At 41.7% G+C, this 22,470-nt stretch overlaps 1 protein-coding gene across 5 annotated transcripts in view; it reads left to right on the top strand.

Annotated features, from left to right (window-relative positions):
• mmel1 (membrane metallo-endopeptidase-like 1) overlaps nt 1-22,470 on the top strand; it is a 144,321-nt gene that overhangs the window by 72,978 nt on the left and 48,873 nt on the right. For 4 of the 5 annotated variants that reach the window (XM_063033037.1, XM_063033038.1, XM_063033035.1 and 1 more), the window contains exons 6-11: nt 4,341-4,436; nt 8,672-8,790; nt 15,335-15,400; nt 17,223-17,357; nt 18,281-18,370; nt 21,942-22,078. In XM_063033037.1, coding sequence (XP_062889107.1) covers nt 4,341-4,436; nt 8,672-8,790; nt 15,335-15,400; nt 17,223-17,357; nt 18,281-18,370; nt 21,942-22,078 — 643 coding nt within the window. The remainder of the gene's footprint in view (nt 1-4,340; nt 4,437-8,671; nt 8,791-15,334; nt 15,401-17,222; nt 17,358-18,280; nt 18,371-21,941; nt 22,079-22,470) is intronic. The other variant, XM_063033039.1, reaches the window with a different exon arrangement.

Genomic DNA, 22,470 nt, shown 5'->3' with positions numbered 1-22,470 from the left:
TTTCACAGTATTCCCTGTAAACTCTTAGAGACTGTTGTGCATCCCAGGAGATCAGCAGTTTCTGAGATGCTCAAACCACCCCATCTGGCACCAACATCCATTCCGCAGTCAAAGTCACCTAGATCACATTTCTTTCCCTTTCTGATGTTTGGTCTGAACAACATCCAAACCTCTTGACCATGTATGCATGCTTTTCTGCATTGAGTTGCTGGCTCATGATTGGCTGATTAGGTATTTGCATTAATGAGCAGGTGTACCTTATAAAGTGGCCACTAAATGTAGGTGATCCACCTTTTAACTAACATCATGTCATCTTATCCGATGTAATTGTATTTTTTTTATACCTTGCATGAAAATTTTCTTAAATGCTCTTTCAAAGAATGATTACTTGGTTGAAAGCAATCAGCACTTTGAGAATTGCTGAGCACTGGGGAGATACTAAAATGAAGAACCTACAGTATATTTCTCTTCCTCCTCTGTATTGATTGCAGCTCCATTTTTCTTCTGATTTGCTTCTGTGATCACAGAGTGCCTATAACCTGAATATCTCTGCAGAGCAATGTTACCAGCCTAGCAATCAATCCACATGAAAAGTTGCCATCCTGATTTGCAGGGGAAATCAGATGGAATGCACCCTCGTGTTCTGAAGGAAGTAGCTGTGGAGATTGTGGAGGCATTAGCGATGATCTTTCAAAAGTCGATAGATTCTGGCATGGTTCTGGAAGACTGGAAGATTGCAAATGTCACTCCGCTATTTAAGAAGGGGGCAAGGAAGCAAAAAGGAAATTATAGACCTGTTAGCTTAACATCGGTGGTTGGAGTCGATTGTCAAGGATAAGGTTACAGAGTACCTGGAGGCATATGACAAGATAGGCAGAACTCAGCATGGATTCCTTAAAGGAAAATCCTGCCTGACAAACCTATTACAATTTTTTGAGGAAATTACCAGTAGGCTAGACAAGGGAGATGCAGTGGGTGTTGTATATTTGGATTTTCAGAAGGCCTTTGACAAGGTGCCACACATGAGGCTACTTAACAAGATAAGAGCCCATGGAATTACAGGAAAGTTATATACATGGATAGAGCGTTGGTTGATTGGCAGGAAACAGAGAGTGGGAATAAAGGGATCCTATTCTGATTGGCTGCCGGTTACCAGTGGTGTTCCACAGGGGTCAGTGTTGGGGCTGCTTCTTTTTACATTGTACTTCAACGATTTGGATTATGGAATAGATGGCTTTGTGGCTAAGTTTGTTGACGATACGAAGATAGGTGGAGGGGCCGGTAGTGCTGAGGAAATGGAGAGTCAGCAGAGAGACTTGGATAGATTGGAAGAATGGGCAGAGAAGTGGCAAATGAAGTACAATGTTGGAAAGTGTATGGTTATGCACTTTGGCAGAAAAAATAAACAGGCAGACCATTATTTAAATGGGGAAAGAATTCAAAGTTCTGAGATGCAACGGGACTTGGGAGTCCTCGTACAGGATTCCCTTAAAGTTAACCTCCAGGTTGAGTCAGTAGTGAAGAAGGCGAATGCAATGTTGGCATTCATTTCTAGAGGAATAGAGTATAGGAGCAGGGATGTGATGTTGAGGCTTTATAAGGCACTGGTGAGACCTCACTTGGAGTACTGTGGGCAGTTTTGGTCTCCTTATTTAAGAAAGGATGTGCTGACGTTGGAGAGGGTACAGAGAAGATTCACTAGAATGATTCCGGGAATGAGAGGGTTAACATATGAGGAACGTTTGTCCGCTCTTGGACTGTATTCCTTGGAGTTTAGAAGAATGAGGGGAGATCTCATAGAAACATTTCGAATGTTGAAAGGCATGGACAGAGTGGATGTGGCAAAGTTGTTTCCCATGATGGGGGAGTCTAGTACGAGAGGGCATGAATTAAGGATTCAAGGGCACCCATTCAGAACAGAAATGCGAAGAAATTTTTTTAGTCAGAGGGTGGTGAATCTATGGAATTTGTTGCCACGGGCAGCAGTGGAGGCCAAGTCATTGGGTGTATTTAAGGCAGAGATTGATAGGTATCTGAGTAGCCAGGGCATCAATGGTTATGGTGAGAAGGCAGGGGAGTGGGACTAAATAGGAGAATGGATCAGCTCATGATAAAATGGCGGAGCAGACTCGATGGGCCGAATGGCCTACTTCTGCTCCTTTGTCTTATGGTCTTATGGTCTTATGGTCTAAAAAACAGGCCATTCTGCTCCTTACTGCCAAACCTTCATGTTTGCTATGAAACTGGGTAGTTTGATTTAATGTGACTGCATAAAGCTATCTCCGACTTTTACTGGCTCCCTGTCGCACAGCATATCGACTTTTAAATGACAAGATTCGAGATTCAAGTTTAGTTAACACTTGTACATTGAAACATGCGGTGCTATACATGGTTTGTGTTTAACAACCAACACACCTGAGGGTGAACTGCCAGCAGCCCGCAAGTATCGCCACACATTCTGCTGCCCACCTAGCATGCCCAGAATGTTCAGCAGAACAACAGAGAGCACAACAAGCGATGAAACAGAAAAACAAGCCCCCATCCCTCCCTCTCACCCACTTCCATACACAGTCCTCTAACCCTAAGACAGTATTCTTCGGCCTCCAGCAGATCCATAATTGGACTCAGATTCGGACGCAAACAGCGGGTCCTAAGGTCCCACTCCAGGAACATTGTGATAGTCTTTGCCAGCTTACTGCTGTTGGAACTTCTGAACAAGGGACATTTAAAAGCAGTTCAAAGGGATTAAAATCATTCTTGATGTTTTTATTTCTTAAAATTATTTTGAGTTACAAAGTTAAAAAAGCAATCCACTTACCTATACTTTCTTTTTCCAATCAAATACTTTTTTAACTTTATGTTTTTCATTAATTCCTAGCAGTTAAATATTTATCACTCAAAATGTTCCAGGAGTGGGATCTCAGGTCCCATTGGCTGCAGCCCATTCTCTGCTTGCAAAACACTTTTTGGGATTTGCAGAATCGCCACGGGAGCCAGACCACGAGGACAATTGGACACATAAAAGCAAATCATACTGTTTTCAATTCAGCATACGGTATTCATTTCTTCATGAGGTTGTTGGGGAGATCAAATACAGATTGAATCCGCATTCTTGAATTTCCTTCATTTTAATTCCCTGTTCCATTTTCTGGCTTTGGCGAACTACACTGACCATAAGGTGATGGACAATACCCCATCCATGGATAAGCGTGTTACAGCTTTCCAATATAACACTGAGATCAACAATTTCAAATAATGAGTATCTGTAGTTTTGAACAGTTCACATTAGGTGATCATTCTGCTTTTCCCACCTACACTTTCTTCAACCTGGTCATTTGCTTATTAAACGTAATACATAGGAGCAGAATTAGGCCATTCAGCCCATTGAGTCTGCTAAGCCATTCCGTCATGGCTGATTTATTATCACCTTCAACCCCATTTTCCTGCCTTTTCCCCGTAACATTTGATGCCTTTATTAATCAAGGACCTATTAACCTCCACTTAAAATACTGTATAATCAATGACTTGGCCACAACCATCTGCGGCAATGAATTCCACAGATTCACCACACTCTAGCTAAAGAAATTCCTCTTTATCTCTGTTCTAAATGTATGTCCTTCTATTCTGATGCTATATCCTCTGGTCCTAGACTCTGCCACTCTAGGAAACATCCACTCCATGTCCACTCTAATTAAGTCTTTCAATATTCAATGGATTTCAGTGAGATACTCCCCACCCCATTCTTCTAAACTCCAGTGACTACAGGCCCAGAGTCATCAAGCACTCCTCATATGTTAACCCTTTCTTTCCTGGGATTAGGACGACATAATAGTGTAGTAGTTAGCACAATGCTTTACAGGCATCCCGGGCTCTATTCCCACCGCCGCATGTAAGGAGTTTGTACCATGATCGCGTGGGTTTCCTCCAGGTGCTCCGGTTTCCTCCCACAGTCCAAAGATGTACTGGTTGGTAAATTAATCAGTTATTATAAATTGTCCCATGATCAGCTAGGCTTAGATCGGGTGTAGCTCGAAGGGTTGGGAGGTCCTATTCCATGCTGTATCTAAAAAAATATATCATTCTCGTGCACCTCCTCTTCTTGTCCAATTACCACTTTGTGCTATCCTTTCTTTCATTTCTCTTCCCTTCCACTGTATCACAGAGCTTGTCTTTTGTTCCATCACCCAGTCTCACATTCCACCCCATCTGTATCGTAATTCTCGTTTACTTATAACTTTACACAGTTTGGTTGCCTGGAAGCATAAAGTCTATTCACAGACAACACCTGGCCTCTTGAGCATCTTCTGCTGTTATAAAAAATCTCTCTTTTTGTATTGCAGCTTTAATTGCGCGACGAGATTCTGAACCTCTGTTGAATCTATTGGATGCAGTTGGAGGATGGCCAGTCGCCACACCTGACTGGGATGCCACAAAGGGTATGCAGTGGTTTCTCCAGTGATACAGAGCAGAATTATAATGTAATGTTTCATAATATTATCACCTTATGCTATTGTATTTTCAAGAGTAACTCTGAAATTCAGCACCCAGCAGTGTTTAAAATAAACCCTACAGTACAACACCTTGGAAAAGTAATTACGCTATACAAGACATTGAAAAGATATATCCACAATAAATGGGAGATTTATTGTTACAGAGATCCTGGGTTAGAAATTTAAAACACTGGAAGCAAGCTCACAGGCCAGGCAGCAACTATGGAAGGAGGACCTTTTCACAATAAAGACCTTTTGTTAAATGCTACTTGACCTGATGTGTACTCTCACTGGCTACTTTATTGAGCACATACAGTATGTTTTGGTCTTCTGTTGCTGTAGCCTATCTACTGCAAGGTTCAAAATGGTGTGTGTTCAGAGATGCTCTTCTACACACCACTGTTGTAACACATTGTTACTTGAGTTACTGTTGCCTTCCTGTCAGCTTGAACCAGTCTGGCCATTCTCCTCTGACCTCACTCATTAACAAGGCATTTTTTACTGGTCTGTGAGCAGACTTGTTTTGTGTTTTTTTTTCCCACCATTCTCTGTAAACTCTTGAGACTTTTACATGAAAGTCACAGATCAGCAGTTTCTGAGATACACAAACCACCCTGTCTGGCACCAACAATTATTCCAAAGTCAAATCAGTTGGATCATATTTCCTCCCCATTCTGATGTTTAGTCTGAACAACAACTGAACCTCTTGACCATGTTTTCATGCTTCTATGTATAGAGTTGCTGCCACATGATTGGCTGATTAGATAACTGCATTAACGAGGTGTACAGGTGTACCAAATAAAGTGGCCACTGAGTACATTCCCAACATTTTCTGTTATTATTTAAGCCTTGTATGTCACTATTAATCTTAGTGGGTGGTTGGTTGGCTGGCATCCGTCTGTCTCGGAGGACAGTGGGTGATGATCATCATCAGCACAAGCCTGGGCGGAAGGTATGGAGATCCTGAGATGCCCAGTTGTCAAGATCCCCCTCTCGGCCTCACCAGTACAGTCCAAAAGAAAGCTTATGAAGCAATACGTTTGGCACCAGCTTGGCTGCAGGAGCTGCCGGAAGGATGTTCAATGACATCCAGCTGCCTCAGGGGCTCCTCTCCGGATTTGCTGTCTGGGTTTACTCCCATAGTCTTTGTCTCTCCCGAGGCTGCCCACAAGGCAGTGGGGCTATTCACCCATAGCTGGGGGTCTGGTTCACAAGCACCAGGGCGTGTCCAGTGGGCCTGTGTGCTACGTGTGCAGGTGCCAGACCTCCACCCCATCCTCTGTAATTCAGTCTGAGTCCGAAAGGAGTTCAGTTTCCGTGTGTCGCCAGCGAGGAGGCATTACATGAGGCTTGCTGTTGGAGAGGATATGTACTGGCAGGGAGACACTTACACATTCAGCTCTCCTTTTTGCAAGACTGCTAGCCAGCAGTGGAAGCTGAAAGTGAGAGTGACACTGCACTACCCACTACACTACCACACTAGGTGCGTCACAGCAGCCATTTTGACAAACTTGGTAAGAACAGACCAATCACATCTATTTCTCTTCAGAGGACAAGACCCTCATCCAGGAATCAATCAGGTGTATCTATGCTGCATTGCTGCCAGGATTAATCAAGTCTTTCGTAGGTGCAGAGACCTAAACTACCTGCAGTACTCTAAATGCGGTCTTATTAAACAGTCTCAACAAAGCATTATTTTTGTTCTCCAATGTCTTTTTATGAACTGGGCATTAGAGGAATGACAGGTTATTTAAGATTCTGAAAACGCTTGCCTAGATGGATATTGTGAGGATGTTTCTCTGGTAATAGAGTCTAGGACTGTGTGTAGGCTAAAAGACTGCTATGAGCAGGATGTGACATCGATATTGTCATTATAGCAGTTAAAGAGGGCCTGATGACCTTTAGTCATGTTGAATCCCTATACTTTATACTACAACTATACTTGACTATTCCAGTGGTCTCTTGCCCAAGTCTTCCATTGTTCATCCTCCCTGGACTTGGACTTGAACGAAATAGCTGCTTTAACTTGACTTGCACTGTCCATTCACCATTGCTGACTTTTGCGCACCTACTCAGAAGCAAATTTGACATAATGGTTGTGTGACTTGGTCAACAACAGGTCAACCATGATTTCAGATCAATGTTTGAATATTCAAAATTTTTATTGCTATGTTCCAATCCCTCCACCACCCCATTCCTCCTTACCCTTAACCTCGAGGAACCTAAAACTCAAAGCGACCTCCATACTCCTCCATTGTGATTCCTTGAGTTTCCATGGCCAGATCAGCCATGATCTTATTGAACGGCAGAGCAGGCTCAACGGGCCAAGTGGCCTACTCCTGTTCCTATTTCTTATGTTGAGTTTAAATATTCCATCATCAGTGACTGTCTTTACCGTCCAAAACTAATCCCTGGAGGCCCTCCCTAAACACTATCTCTCAACTCATTAAAGTCCTTAAAGTCAACCTATTTTACAAAGTTTCCAGTAATCTGTATTGGTATCTCTTTATACCACTTGTAGTCAAATTTTGTTTGCTAATATTATTATAATGTGCCTTCACCTATAACAGGTGTGAATGATTGTCAATGTTATGTGCATTGAATAGAATAAGGAACAATGACATTTCTGAGCTAGTCAAGGTTTCAGACAGAGGGAGACAGAAGAATTTATAAAGTAAAATACAATACTGTGCAAAAGTCTGAGCTACATGTAAAAAAATTCCATAAAGTGAAGATGCTCTCAAAAATAATGAAATGAAAAGTTTCTAAATATCAAAAAAAATCTATAAAGAACAGTAAACAGTAAAAAAAAACACTAAACAAATCAATATTTCGTGTGACCACCTTTCGCCTTTAAAACTGATCAATTCCCTTAGGTACACTGTCGTGTAGTTTTATAAGAAAATCGGCCGGTAGGTTGTTCCAAGTGTCTTGGAGAACTTGCCACAGTTCTTCTGCAGACTTCAGCTGTGTGATTTGGTTCTGTCACTCCAGGAAAACCCAGACAGCCTTGATAATTGTTGAAACCAGGGCTCTGTGGAGGCCAAAGCATCTGAAACCATATAAAAAATCTAGGGTGCCAAAGTACTGTAGATTAGTGATAAGAGGATATTTCAACTTCCTGATTATTAATCGGGGTAGAACCTGTGATTAGGTTTAAAGGAAGTAGAATTCTTAAAATGCATCCAGGAGATCTTTGTTTTTTGTTTGGCCAGTAGATAGCAAGTCCAACAAAGGAATTGACTGTTCTCATCTGAAAGAATGAAGCCAGGCTGGTGGAAAGGCTATGAAGCGAGGGAGCAGAGCAAGCTGAAACGAGACTTAATTAAGGTATATAAAGTGTTGAGCAGCCTGGGTAGATTATATTGGATGGGGATTTTGATTTCATCAAATGGTACCTGGGGTCTTGTCTGAACAAATGGACGAAACAGAAACACTGTGTTTGAAAGTACTTGGATGTATATCTGAAATGCTGTTACTTAAAGCAGAATTGTGCCAGATGAATGGTTTCCATTTGGCATGAACATATTGGACATTGGTCTATGCCATAATTCTCTGTCATTCTGTGCATGTTGTTGTTGCTTCTTTATATAGATGGTTAAGCAAAATGTCTATTTTCTATCCATATGCCCCGAGATATTTTTGGTGTTCAGCAAGGTACTAACTTTACATTTTGTCTCATAATTCGTGGCCATTTTGCAAAATTGATTTCTAAGTCCACATTTCAAATTTCAAGGTAAATTTTATTATCAGGGTACATATATGTCATCACAAACAACCCCGAGGATCGTTTTCCTGCAGGCATACTCAGCAAATCTGTAGAATAGTAACTATAATAAGATTAACAAAAGATCAACCAGAGTCCAGAAGACAACTAACTGTGCAAATAACAATGAACATGAAATAACAAGATAAAGGGTCCTTAAAGTGAGATCATTAGTTGTGGGAACATCTCAATGGATGGGCAAGTGAGTGTAGATATTCCTTTTTTGTTCAAAGGCCTGATGGTTGAGGGATAGTAACTGTTCTTGAACCTGGTGGTGTGAGTCCTGAGGCACCTGTACCTTCTATCTGACGGCAGCCGTGAGAAGAGAGCATGGCCTGGGTAGTGAGGATCTCTGATGATGAATGTTGCTTGTGCCATGTTAAAATAATGCGTGCTGTTTCTCCCTGTTTCTCAGAGCCTGGCTGGAGTTTAGAAAGCATGCTACCACAGCTCACCGCCAATTACAGTAGGAGAGTGATTGTGGATATATTTGTCTGTACTGATGATAGAAACTCAAGCAGATACATCATTTGTGTAAGTAAAATGTCAGTCATCTATTTTCACCTTAATTCATTGACCTGCATATTTAACAGCTTATGTAAGGACCTGTTTCTGTGGCATTCTGTAATGGTGCTGGCATGCGAGGGATTATTGCTTTGCATGCATGGGTACTATGAATCTGCTGCTGAAGGATTAGTATATTTGGATGATTTTTTAAATTACAACTTGTTGCAATGGCATATGAATATTAATGATTGCATTCTTATCTAATGCATATGCACTACCATTAAAGCAATTTGAATATGGTTCAAGACAAAAATGGCCAACTTTCAGTTGTGAGGTTTATGGAACAATGCTGCCTTGTTTCCCTGAGCAATAGGGTGCTAAAAGTGACAAGATCTGTTTCAGGAACTCTGCAGGCCAGGCACCATTTATGAAGGGGAATAAACGGTTGATGTTTTGGGCTGAGTCTTCGCCCAAAATATTGACCATTCTTTCCTCTCCATAGAAGCTGCTTGTCCTGCTGAGTTCCTCCACCATTTTGTGTGTGTTACTCTGGATTTCCAACGTCTGCAGAGTCTCTTGTGTTTCTGATTTATTTTAACATGGTGCTTGCCATTAAACCAGCCAGTGCAGATTTTTCTTAGTGTAACTCCAGGTCAGAGTCTTCAGAAGAACTGCTTCCGAAGATGCAAGCAAAGGAGTCGCTGTTTAGCGCCATCATATCTTCGCTCGTTTGCAAATCGATAACAGATGAACATGTATGTGCTCGTGTGCAACAGGACCTCAATAATGGCGTAGCACAGTTACACAGTGGTTATCACAATGCTTTACAGTACCAGCAACTCAGGTTCATTTCCCGCTGCTGCCTGTGAGGAGTTTATATGTTCTCCCCATGATAGTGTGAGTTTCCTCCCACACTCCAAAGGCGTACTGGTTAGTAGGTTAATTGGTCGTTGTAAATTCTCCCGTGATTAGGCTAGGGTTAAATCGGGAGTTGTTGAGTGGCATGGCAGAAGGGCCCGTTCTGTGCTGTAGCTCAATAAATAAATAAAAATAAAATATCATAATAAACCACTGCTTGAGCATGGGCTGATTAGTGGCAAGTAATGTCACAGTGCAAAAATGACTGGTAATGGCGCAGTGCGTGGAACAGCCTGCCAGGGGTGGTGGTAGAGGCAGATAAATTAGGGGCATTTAAGAATCTCTTAGGTGGGCACATGGGTGACAGGAAAACAGAGAGCTATGTTGGAGGGAAGGGCCAGATTGATCTTAGAGCTGTTTAAAAGATTGGCACAGCATGGCAGGCTGAAGAGCTTATATGGTATTGTAATCTTCTATGTTCAATAACCACCTTCAACACAAAGAGTAATATTTTAACCGATATCCTTAAATATCAGTACACCATTCCTACCTATCAACTTTCTGAAGATCCAGAAAATTACCTGGTCCAGCCGTTTACATACCATGTGTACAACAGCAGGTCAGAGTCCGAGCATTCTATGGTTGGTCACCTACTCATGATATTTCAAGGTTATCCACCTTTAAGACCATAAGGCATAGGAGCAGAATTAGGCCATTCGGCCCATCAAGACAGCTCTGCCATTCTATTACGGCTGGTTCATTATTCCTCCCAACTCCATTCTCCTGCCTTTACTCGATGACCTTTGATGCCCTGACTAATCAAAAATCTATCAACTTCCACTTTAAATATACCCAATGATTTGGCCTCCACAGCTGTCTGTGGCAATGAGCTCCTCAGTTTCACTACCCTCTGGATGAAGAAATTCCTCCTCATCTCTGTTCTAAATGGACGTCCCTCTGGTCCTACACTGTCCCATATAGGAAACACCCTCTCCACGTCCACACTATCTAGGCTTTTAAATATTCGATGGGTTTAAGTGAGATCAACCCTCATTCTTCTAAACACCAGCCTATACAGGACCAGAGCCATCAAATGCCCCTCAAACATTAACCCTTTCATTTCTGAATTATTCTTGTGAACGTCCTCTGGATCCTTTCCAATGGCAGTGCATCTTTTCTTAGATAAGGGACCAAAAAATGCTCACAATACACCGTGCGGTCTAATTAATGCCTTATAAGGCCTTTGTATTATATCCTTGGTTTTATATTCTAACCTTCTCAAAATGATTGCATTTGCCTTCCTTACCACTGACTCAACCAGCAGGTTAATCTTCAGGGAAAAGTCCTTTGCAAAGCACAACTCAAAGGCATGATGGAATACTGTCCACTCGTCTGGATAAATACAACGGCAATGATCCAAGAAGTTTAGCATCATCCAAGACTTGTCAGCTGATTTGATTGGCACCTCATTAAACAGAATAAACGTTCATTCTGTCCATCACAATTGCATAGTGGCTGCAATGGGTGTCATCTACAAAATGCTCACGATTACTCACCTGGGCTATTCCAATATCATATCCCACAGACTGATGACGTGAACATTGATTTCTCCTTCAGGTAATTCTATTTTCCCCTCCCCCTTCCCATTCCTTCTATTCCCCACTCTGATCTCTTGCCTCTTCTCCTTGCCTCCTTTTTCCCTCTCTCCCATGGTCCACGCTCCTCTCCTGTCAGATTCCTCCTTCTCCATCCTTTACCTTTCCCACCCACCTGGATTCACCAGTCACCTAGCTAGTCCTCCTCCCCCCACCTTTTTATCTGGTGTCTTTCCCCTTCCCTACCAGTCCTGATGAAGGGTCAAGGAAATCATCAACTGTTTATTCATTTCCATAGATGCTGCCTGAGTTCCTCCAGCGTTTTGTGTGTGTTACTCTGGATTTCCAGCATCTGCAAAATCTCTTGTACAAATAGAGTAATTCAGTCATCTGCTAGTTGAGGTAGGGAATAGCCCTGTTTGCCTTTGCAAAGTGCCAGGGCATTGGAACAGCAAGAACTCCAATTTAGTATACTTTTTGAAAGATGCACTTTTGACAATACAGCATTTCCTCACTATTGCATTGAAGTTATATCCAGGAATGCACAGAGGCACAAAGTGCAGACCCCTTTTTTTTAGATCAGTTATACCTTCAGAACACACCTCTCCTCTCCAATCAGACTACTTCTTCTCCAGCCTTTTAACTTTCCCACCCACCTGACTTCAAATCAAGTCAAGTTTAATTATTGTTTAAACCATACTCAGATTCAGCTGAACGAGACAGCGTTCCTCTGGGGCCAAGCTGCAAAACATTCAACATAGCAAGCAAACATTCAAAAATAGCAAGTAACATAATTCAAAACAGCAAGCAAAGAAGCATATTGACTCAAATAGAATAACATATATATGGTCCAAGACCCTGAGCAACAATATCTCAGCTATCGATAGTACAGTCTCCCAGCAAAGTACAGATGCATGCAATCCAGCCTGTTACTCCACCGCTTGAACACGGCCAAGCAGCACCAATGGAAGAGGCCAGACCCCAGCTGAGCTCAGACGCCACATTGTAAATGCTTCTGCATCTCTCGCCTGGTCTGCAGCAGCAGGCAAGCCCAAGGCTTGAGGCCTAGTCCTTGCTACAGCCAAGGCTGCACAGCTCCCATGTCATCTGTCTCTCCTCTAGACAAGGGTAACAGGCCTGTGGCAACTTACATTATCACTGTAACATCAATGTGATATTCCATTATCACCTATCACCTTCTTGCTATCCTCCTTCCACTTCCCCCACATTTTTATTCCAGCATCTTCCCCCTTCCTTTCCAGTCCTTTCATGTCAATGGGCCTAAATGCCTCATGGGTAATCAGAAAAGGCAAGTGTAGGCCTTATCAGTCATACCAACCAGCTGTAAAATGAATGAAAAAAGCAACACACACAAAACACTAGCGGAAATCAACAGGTCAGGCAGCATCTATGGAAAAGGATAAACAGTTAACGTCTTGGGCCGAGCCTATTTCTCGGCACTGAGAAGAAAGGGGGACGATGCCAGAATAAAATGGTGGGTGGAGGGGAAGGACGTTAGCTGGAAGATAATAGGTGAAGCCAGGTGGGTGGGAAAGATCGAGGGCTGGAGAAGAAGGAATCTGCTCGGAGAGGAGAGTGGGCCTTAAGAGAAAGGGTAGGAGAAGAGGTCCCAGGGGGAAGTAATAGGCAAGTGAGAAGAAGTTAAACATCGGAGTGGGGAACAGAGGAAAGAGGGTGGTGGGAGGAGAAATCAATATTAATGCCATCAGATTGGAGGGTACCCAGGTGGAATATAAGGTGTTGCTCCTCCACCCTGAGGGTGGCTTCATCTTGACACAAGCAATACTCTTCCAGGTACAGGCAAGTGTTGCCGATGTATGAATGGACGCTGCAATGATGGGAGGTGTTTGGAGTGAGCCTCCGAAGGGCCGTGAGAAACCTGGATAGGCAGCTGAAGTACAGTGTTCAGAGGGCTGATGCTGTCTGTGCGTTAACCCAGCCCCATTCCAGTACTCCTGGCGGGTCTCTGCCATAGAGGATCTCTGAGAACCCCCGTCCACTCTATGAAGGTCCACACTTTTGAGAGACTTTGGAAACAAGGCATATCCCACTGCCACTCTGTCTGCTGTAAAATGAAGCCCTCTCTCCGCGAGTATGGAATTTGAGTGACCTCTCTGGTACACCAATGTATGACAAAACATGAATACCAAAGATCAGCAGCAGCAGCCTGGAATGATCCTGAGGCTTTAAAGCTGAGAGCATTTGTAACACAGGCACTGATCTCCACAAGCAAAGCCGTAAAGGCCCTCATGGAGTTTTGCTTGATGTCAAAATGGGTCAGCAGAGCTCAGTCAGAACAAAGAAAGTAGTATTTTGACCTTTAAGGTAGCACAGTCTCAGGGAAAACCTTGATTTGTTCTATGAGTAAGTACGGAGCTGTTTCTTTGCAAACTAGTATGGCCGAAGAGCTCTCTGCTGAGAAGTTATGTACAGTAAGTTGCACCTCTGTTAAACACTACTTAGAGCATAGAACATGAACAGGCCCTTTGGCGCACAATGACCACGTTGAACATACAGTACTGTGCAAAAGTCTAAGGCATATACATATAGCTAGGGAGCCTTAGACTTTTACACAGTACTATAATAATTTTATGTATTGCGCTGTACTGCTGCAAAAAAAAAACAAATTTCATGACATATGTGAGTGATGATAAACCTGATTCTGATGTGGGTCTCTGTTGTGGATGAGAGTGGGAAGGGGGCAGGGAGAGGTTGGGAAAAGGGGAAGGGAGAGGGGAGGGAGCGGGAAGCACCAGAGAGACATTCTGTAATCACCAGTAAACCAATTGTGTCTCACACATGCCAGTCAAAACCAAGAGGATCAATGTTCTACAGCAAGCCACAGAGGCCCACAGGACTCACGACTGTCAAGACTGGATTGAAGTGAAATTCTTCCCTCAGAGACCGGTGAAGAAATTGAATTCACTGTCACAACAGCCAGTGGAGGACAAGTTGTTGAATATATATAAGTTAGAGATGTATTTCTAGACACAAAAGGCATCAAAATGTATGGGGGAAGAATGGGAATGTATTACTGAGACAGAGAATCAGCGACAATTAAGTTAAATAGTGGAGCAAGCTCAAAGGCCAATCAGCTTTCTCCTCTTATTTGACTAGATTCTGATTGATGAGGAGTAATATAAATCAGGAGCCTAAAACTGAAATATTTAATGCTATGTGCTATGAGCAGCATGCTGTGTGCTGGTGGTAATATGTTTTGCACCTTGGCATCAGAGGAACACTGTTTCATATGGCTATGTTCGTGCATGGTTAACTTATAATTAAACTAAATCTTAAAAATTTGAACAATGTGCAAGGTTTAATCAAACATTTAGATTAGATTAGATTATGAGGACACGCAGTCCTCTTTTATTGTCATTTAGTAATGCATGCATTAAGAAATGATACAATATTCCTCCAGTGTGATATCACAGAAACACAGGACAGACCAAGACTGAAAAACTAACAAAAACCAAGTAATTATAACATACAGTTACAACAGTGCAACAATACCATAACTTGATGAAGAACAGGCCATGGCACAGTAAAAAAGTTCAAAGTCTCTCGAAAGTCCCACATCTCACGCAGACAGGAAAAGGAAGAAAACTCTCCTTGCTGTGCCCAACCGCAGTCCGACTCTGAGTCGTCGGAAAACTCTGAGCTCTGATCAGCCCTCCGACAGCGAGTACCGAGTGCCATCTCTGCCGAACGCTTCGACCTCAGCCTTGGTCGCCAGCAGCAGGCAAAGCTGGGGATTTGGGGGCCTTCCCTCTGGAAGATTTTCGATCGCACAGTAGCAGCGGCAGCGAACCGGCATTTTGGCTTAGGAGATAATATAATCAGATTGTTGATCCCAGTCAAAGGCCCATTAATTGTAATTTTAACCCTCTTGCTTGAAGCCACGGTTGTTGTCATCACAGAACAAATATACATATGTCCATACCTTAATGTAGATGCTGAAGAAGCTTCTGCAATTTTACCCAGGAGATGTGTCCATTTTTCTCTTTGAGTTGTCGTGAAGCAACAATCAGAGATGGAAATTGGTCTGTTGGATGTTCTTTCATCTTTGCTTAATACACCACCTGTTACTCTTGCAGATTGATCAACCTGGCCTGGGGATGCCTTCCAGAGACTATTACTTTAGAGACGGAAACTTCAGGAGGGTGAGTACTAAAACCATTAATACAGAAAATGTCTTAGTACTGCAAAGTACTTCCTAATTCCATTCATTCATGAATTGCTCGATATCTATGTTCTGTTCCAAAGCAGCTTGCAGTTACCTTTTAAGCAAGTTGCATATTGGGCTGTTTAGCAATCTTTCAAGGACTCAGTTTCAGGACTCTACAATTCATGCTCTTAGTATTATTTATTTACTTGTTTATTATTATTTTATTTACAGTTCGTCTTCAGTTGCATTTTGGTTGTTTGTAATTTTTCATTGATTCTATCGTCCTTCTTTGTTCTGCTGTGAATGCCTGCAAAAACTGAAGCTCAGGGTAGTATATGGTAATATATACATACTTTGATAATAAATTTACTTTGAATGTTGAATCTAGTGTTTACAGACTTTGCCAGCATTATTTTCAATTCATTAGAGTTAATGAAAAATCTGTTTACAACCCTGAGTCAGCCAGTAATTTGGAAGCAAAGTGGGAAACGCATCTAGTTTACATGAAAATAAGAACTATTTCTCATCATCCCGATTAAAATATAGCAAGTAGAACATGTGGCAGAGTTATTAGAAGAGCAAAGTGTAGTGGATGGAAATAGCGTGATAATATCAATGTACACAAGAGCCATTGTGATCATTTACAACAAGGTGATCTCCATGAATAATGAGCGCAATGAGTGCACAGTAAATTATAGACTGTACACATAATCTATGATTTCTTAAGATCCATAGTTTATAGGTCATTTGGGGTATCACCCACTGTTATTGCATAACTGAAAAGCAGGATATTAAAGTAATAGTTTATGTGACCCTCACAAAGTTAAAATTAGTGAGAAACCCAAGCACAGATTAAATCTCAGTGTAGAGGAGAGCAGTAGAATTGATAATCAGCTGAAGTAGTTGATCGAAGTATGGTTACCAACTGCATAGTGGATTGTAGATTTAAAACAAGAAGATTCTGTTGGAATGTTGCCCATGTTTATTAGTTAGTTTTGTAGTTTGACATTTAATACATTTGCATGAGCATTAGAACACCACGGTAGTGTAATGGTTAGCATGACATTACTATAGCTCAGGGCATTGGAGTTTGGAGTTTAATTCTGGTGCTGTCTGTAAGGAGTTTGTACATTCTCCCCTTGACTGCATGCATTTCCTCCCACAAGGATGTATCGATTGAAGGTTAATTGGTCATTGTAAATTGTTCTGTGATTAGACTTGGGTTAAGTAGGTGGGGCGTGTCTCACTGGGCCTGAAAAATCTGATCCATGCTGTATCTCTAAATGAAATAAATAAAATTAGTGTTTAATGCTGCTAGTATAGAAACGTGCTTGCTGGAATTCACATGCTCAAATTCAAAAAGGCATGGGATTTGTAGAACCATGATTTGTCAAATGTTGCTATTGGACATGTGCTATGCTATGTATCAGTAACCCCCAGGTCATGTGTTTAAATTCTTCTATGGTAAATAGTGAAACTGAATTCAAAACATCTGTCAGTTTTGGGCTGGCACCAAAATTGTGTCTGAAAGTGTCATTAAGAATCTCAGTGCTTCAGTGACATGCCAACTCTACTTTGTCTGAATGAACAGTGACTCAAGCTTCACACCTTAATCATCCTTAGGGCACAAGAATTGGGTAATAAATACAACAGTACCGATGTTTTCATATCTCAGGGAAAATGGATTACTGGCCAACGTACAATGAGTTTGCCAGGCAGTACTTTATCCCCTTATTCCCAACACTTTGGAAGTGTAGAAGGTTTTTTGTGGTTCTATCTACCAGATAAATCAGTCTAATACTACCTTGTTATTGAAGGTGCGCGAAGCCTATTTGCAATTTATGATTTCCATCGCTAAGCTGATCAGGGAAGACAAGAACATTACAAAAAATGACAGTTTTGTTGAAGAAGAAATGATGACGGTTTTGGAGCTTGAATGCGAAATGGCCAATGTGAGTATTTGATGCTTCTGCTTTCCATTCATGGTATTAGTCACGATAAAAGGCAAGGTTTGGATTGTGTTTAAGGAATAAAATATGTTTCACCATCCTTGATAAGGACATGAATAGGAGAGGGTTAGAGGGATATGGGTGAAATGTGGTAAATAGGAGAATCTTGTTGGGCACCATGATCATAGAAGACAAGTTGAGCCATAAGGCCTGTTCTCATGTTGGATTACTCTGTGACTATATCCTCTGTTGCCGGTTGACCTGAACAAAGCTTTATCCCTTCTCTCATCTCTGTCAATGGCAGCAAATTTGGTTATCCTGCCGCATTCTCAATCCACATCAAAAGTCCATTGACTAAAAGTGCTTGGTCCATTAAATATCACAAGCCTTCTCGTTACCAGTAAGGACATCGCGAACCATCGACCTTCTCTCTGAGACAATGACATCACCACAAAGCTCACATCACAAACATGGTTTTAAGCATCAAGTTAATATTTCAGAAAACAGGGTGGATGAATCAAGAAAGGAAAATATGTGAAGAAAATGTTTAGAGGCTGTGCAGTGCAATTTATCTAAAAATCAACCGTTCAGTTTCTCCAACATCAATGTATATTTGTACTATATCAGGGGTTTCCAACCTTTTTTATGCCATGGACCCCTACCATTAACTGAGGGGTCCGTGGAGCCCAGGTTGGGAACCCCTATATAATTGTTCATGAAATCAGTTTCATCAGTCTTGTTTAAGTAGTGATGATTTATCTGATAAATGGTGTAACCTTAAATGTATCAAATGCAAGGTTCTAATGTTCATATGGGTGTTCTATGTTTTGGTTGGCTAATGAATATAGATATTAAAGCAGAACGTATGTACATATGCAGAATCTATGTATCTTACAACAGACAACTAAGTCTTAATCTCTTCAAAGGCTACTGCAACACCAGAGGAAAGGCATGATATTACCCAGCTCTACAACAAGATGACACTTGCTGAACTCCAAGTGAAGTTTGATCTCCATGTGAGTAACTTTTCTCTTTGTTGTTTTCATTCATTGCTTTCTGGAAGTAAATGCTATTTTTGAAAGTTAACCTGACATCTAATGCTGAGGAAATGATTCCCTTGATTGTCGGCAGAATTTGGGTTGGTTGCTTGTCTCAGTAAATCTTTTGTGCATGTGCATTGTCGATTTGTAGATGGCTCTGTCTATTGATATAACTCTTTAATACATAATTATCCTCTCCAATAGATATATATTAAATTACCACTTTATTAGGTACACCTGCTTGTTAATGCAGATATCTAATCAGCAAATCACATGACAGCAACTCAACGCATAGAAGCATGAAGACATGGTCAAGAGGTTCTGTTGTTCAGACCTAATGTCAGAATGGGAAAGAAATGTGATCTCAGTGACTTTGACTGCAGAATGGTGGTGATACAAGATGGGGTAGTTTGAGTTTCTCAGAAACTGAAGACCTCCTGGGATTTCCACACAGAACAGTCTCTAGAGTTTGCAGAGAATGGCAAGAAAATTAAAAGACATCCAGTGAGCAGCAGTTCTGTGGGTAAAAATGTTAGTGATAGACATCAGAGAAGAATGGCCATACTGGATCAGGCTAACAGGACGGCGACTGTAACTCAAATAACCACGCTTTATGACGACGGTGTGCAGAAGAGATTGTGAAAAAGGCGAATGCAATGTTGGCATTCATTTCTAGAGGTATAGAGTATAAGAGCAGGGATGTGATGTTGAGACTCTATAAGGCCTCAGACCACACTTGGAGTATTGTGTGCAGTTTTGGGCTCCTTATTTTAGAAAGGATATACTGACATTAGAGAGGGTTCAGAGAAGATTCACGAGAATGATTCCAGGAATGAGAGGGTTACCGTATGAGGAACATCTGGCAGCTCTTGGGCTGTATTCCCTGGAGTTCAGAATGAGGGGGGAATTCATAGAAACATTTCAAATGTTAAAAGGCCTGAACAGATTAGATATGCAAAGTTATTTCATATGGTAGGGGATTCTAGGACAAGAGGGCATGACTTCAGGATTGAAGGACGTCCTTTTAGAATTGAGATGCAGAGAAATTACTTTAGTCAGAGGGTGATAAATCTGTGGGATTTGTTGCCACGAGCGGCTATGGAGGCCAATTCATTGGATGTATTTAAGGCAGAGATAGATAGGTTCTTGATTAGCCAGGGCATCAAAGGGTATGGGGTGAAAGCAGGGGAGTGGGGATGACTGGAAGAATTGGATCAGCCCATGATTGAATGGCAGAGAAGACTTGATGGGCCAAATGGCCTACTTCTGCTCCTATACCTTATGGTCTAAGAGCAACTGTGAACACTCAGCACATCAAACCTTGAAGTAGATGAGCTACAGCAGCAGAAGACCATGTACGTACACTCAATGGCCACTTTATTAGGTACAGAAGGTACCCAATAACATAACTGTATATGTATGGTGTTAATCACTGCGCCTCTGAATGTTCTATACCTCCCTGTTAACGGTGTTCTTTTTGACCATCAAAATGTGATAAATGTTTGCCTTCACCTTCTGGCCAAAAGTTATCCCTACACCAGCATTTCTAAAACTCTAGCTGTCTACTAATAGGAGGTTCTATTACACAAGCTGCAATACAAGACAACAGCAGCTATATTTCAAAGCTACTTTTCCTGATGTATAGGTTCAAACTCTCTAGGCCAGCATGCCTGGAACCTGACTGGTACTGGGCTGAAGAAATTGCTGGACCACAGAAAAGGACACTGAACATCTTCCTCTGAGGCGGAGAACTGGCAGCACAGAAGTGATCCAATTTCCCTCTCAGCCCCAATCTCCTGTCTTCTCCCCATATCCCTTCATGCCCCGACTAACCAAGAACCTATCAACTATCTCTGCCTTAAATAATAGTTAGCGCAGTCACTTTACAGTGCCAGCAAACAATGATCGGGGTTTGATTCCCGCCATCAGTCTCTAAGGAATGTGTGTGTTCCCCCAGTGAACGCATTGGTTTCCTCAAGCTGCTCCAATTTCCTCCCATGTTCCAAAGATGTAAAGTTAGGGTTAATAAGTTGTAGATATGCTACGCTGGTGCTGGAAGTGTGGTGACATTTGCTGCCTGCCCCCAGCATATCTTCGCTGATTTGATTTGACGTAAATGACATATTTCACTGTATGATTCAAGGTACATGTGACAAATGAAGCTTGTCTTTAATTCTTTTAAATCTGTTCTTTTAAAGAACAAACTCTCCATAACAGTTCTTTAAATAACTGTCTGTAACTCGAAGTTCCTTGAGTTGAAAACACTATTGGCTGAGATCACAAAAATGGCACTTGTAGGTTAATCAACTACAGATTAGTAAACACGAGGAATTCTGCAGAAGCTGGAAATTCAAGCAACACACATCAAAGTTGCTGGTTAACACAGCAGGCCAGGCAGCATCTCTAGGAAGAGGTACAGTCAACGTTACAGTACTACAGATTAGTACTGGTTTTACTTAATTTTAGATCTTAGCTACAGATCTGTACCACAGATTCGAACTATACCAGATTAGCGAGTTTCTGGCTGAATAGTAAGATATAGTAAGATATTGGAAGAAAGAATATGCGAACATTGGAGAGCGTTCAAAGGAGGTTTGCAAAAATGATTCTGGGGTTGAAAGGCTTGCCCTATGAGGAGTGTTTGACTACTCGGGGCCTCTACTCACTGGAGTTCAGAAGAATGAGGGGTGACCTCAATGAAACCTATCGAATGTTGAAAGGCCTCGATAGAGTGGGCGGGGAGAGGCTGTTTCCTATAGTGGGAGAGTCTAAGACCAGAGGACACAACCTCTTTTAGAACGGAGATGAGGAGGAATTTCTTTAGCCAGTGAGTGGTGAATATATGGAATTCATTGCCACAGGTGGCAATGTGATAGGTATGTTTAAGGCAGAAGTCAATAGTTTCTTGATTCAGGGCATGTAGGGATACGGGGAGAAGACAGGAGATTGGGGCTGAGAGCAACATTGGATCAGCCATGATGAAATGGCAGAGCAGACTCGATGGGCCAAGTGGCCTAATTCTGCTCCTTTATCTTATGGTCTATTCTCAAGTGGATAAGAATGATTCCACATAAATGAAGATATGTATTTTCTTTTCTCAGAATTTTGAATTAGATCATCTTACTTACTTACCGCTGTTGCCCTCAAATAGGTCGATGCAAAATATGTTTTAGTATTTGTACTGGTATGTATCATTTTAGTAACCAGTTTTCTCTTGTCATTAACAGTATACATATAGGATGAGGTCTATTGTCAAACAGTTGTCTGGCAGAGTCTGAAAGAGTCAGTGCCAGGAGGTGCTGGTCTTTTGTCTTATCTCACAAGAGCCCTGTGGACCTCTATCTGCAGGGCTGGAGATAACTTGAGGCAGATCATTGTCCATGTGGATGCACATAACTGAGGCTGTCCTCAAACATTGTGGCCTGATGAATGCTGAATGAAGTTCTCAGCCTGTATTTACTGTGGAATGTTATGTCCCTGCTTGAGAAAGGCGCCAATTATGACAATGATAAGTGCTGATTATTTTCATTGAATGGTTGTGTCCCAGGGATTTAACTGGTTGCAGATCATTCAAGGGATCATGTCAAGTGTTGATATTGAAGTCCATCCCGAAGAAGAAGTTGTGGTCTATGCCATCGAATATCTTCAGAAACTTAAGCATATTCTCCCCAAATATTCCAAAAGGTAAAACCATCAGAGTTTTAAATTTGTTTTGTGCTACATGCTCACTTTTATTTTTGAGTAGGTGAGATCAACAGTTTCTCTGGTTCTCTCAGTATTACCAAAATGGTCCTGATGAGAAGAAGGCGATTCAAAATGGTGCACATTCCTTCTCCAGCAAAGAAAGAAAAACATTTATTAAGGAGCACGGTATTTTCAGAACGAGTTGGCTGAACAAGTTGTAGTTAGGAAACAGTATGTTCTTGTCAAAGGTAATGCAACTTACTCTTCAAAATCATCTGATTTCCATTTGGAGTTGGATATGATGTCCATCTGATGACCAAGGCAGCTTCACCAGAACTCCAGCATTGTCTATTCCACCAGAATTTACAGGGATAGCAGAAGGGAATCTCATT

This window comes from Mobula hypostoma, chromosome 25, assembly GCF_963921235.1.
Source record: "Mobula hypostoma chromosome 25, sMobHyp1.1, whole genome shotgun sequence".
NCBI lineage: Eukaryota > Metazoa > Chordata > Chondrichthyes > Myliobatiformes > Myliobatidae > Mobula > Mobula hypostoma.
Note: the sequence above shows the minus strand (reverse complement) of the source record. Positions and strands in the feature narration are given on the sequence as shown.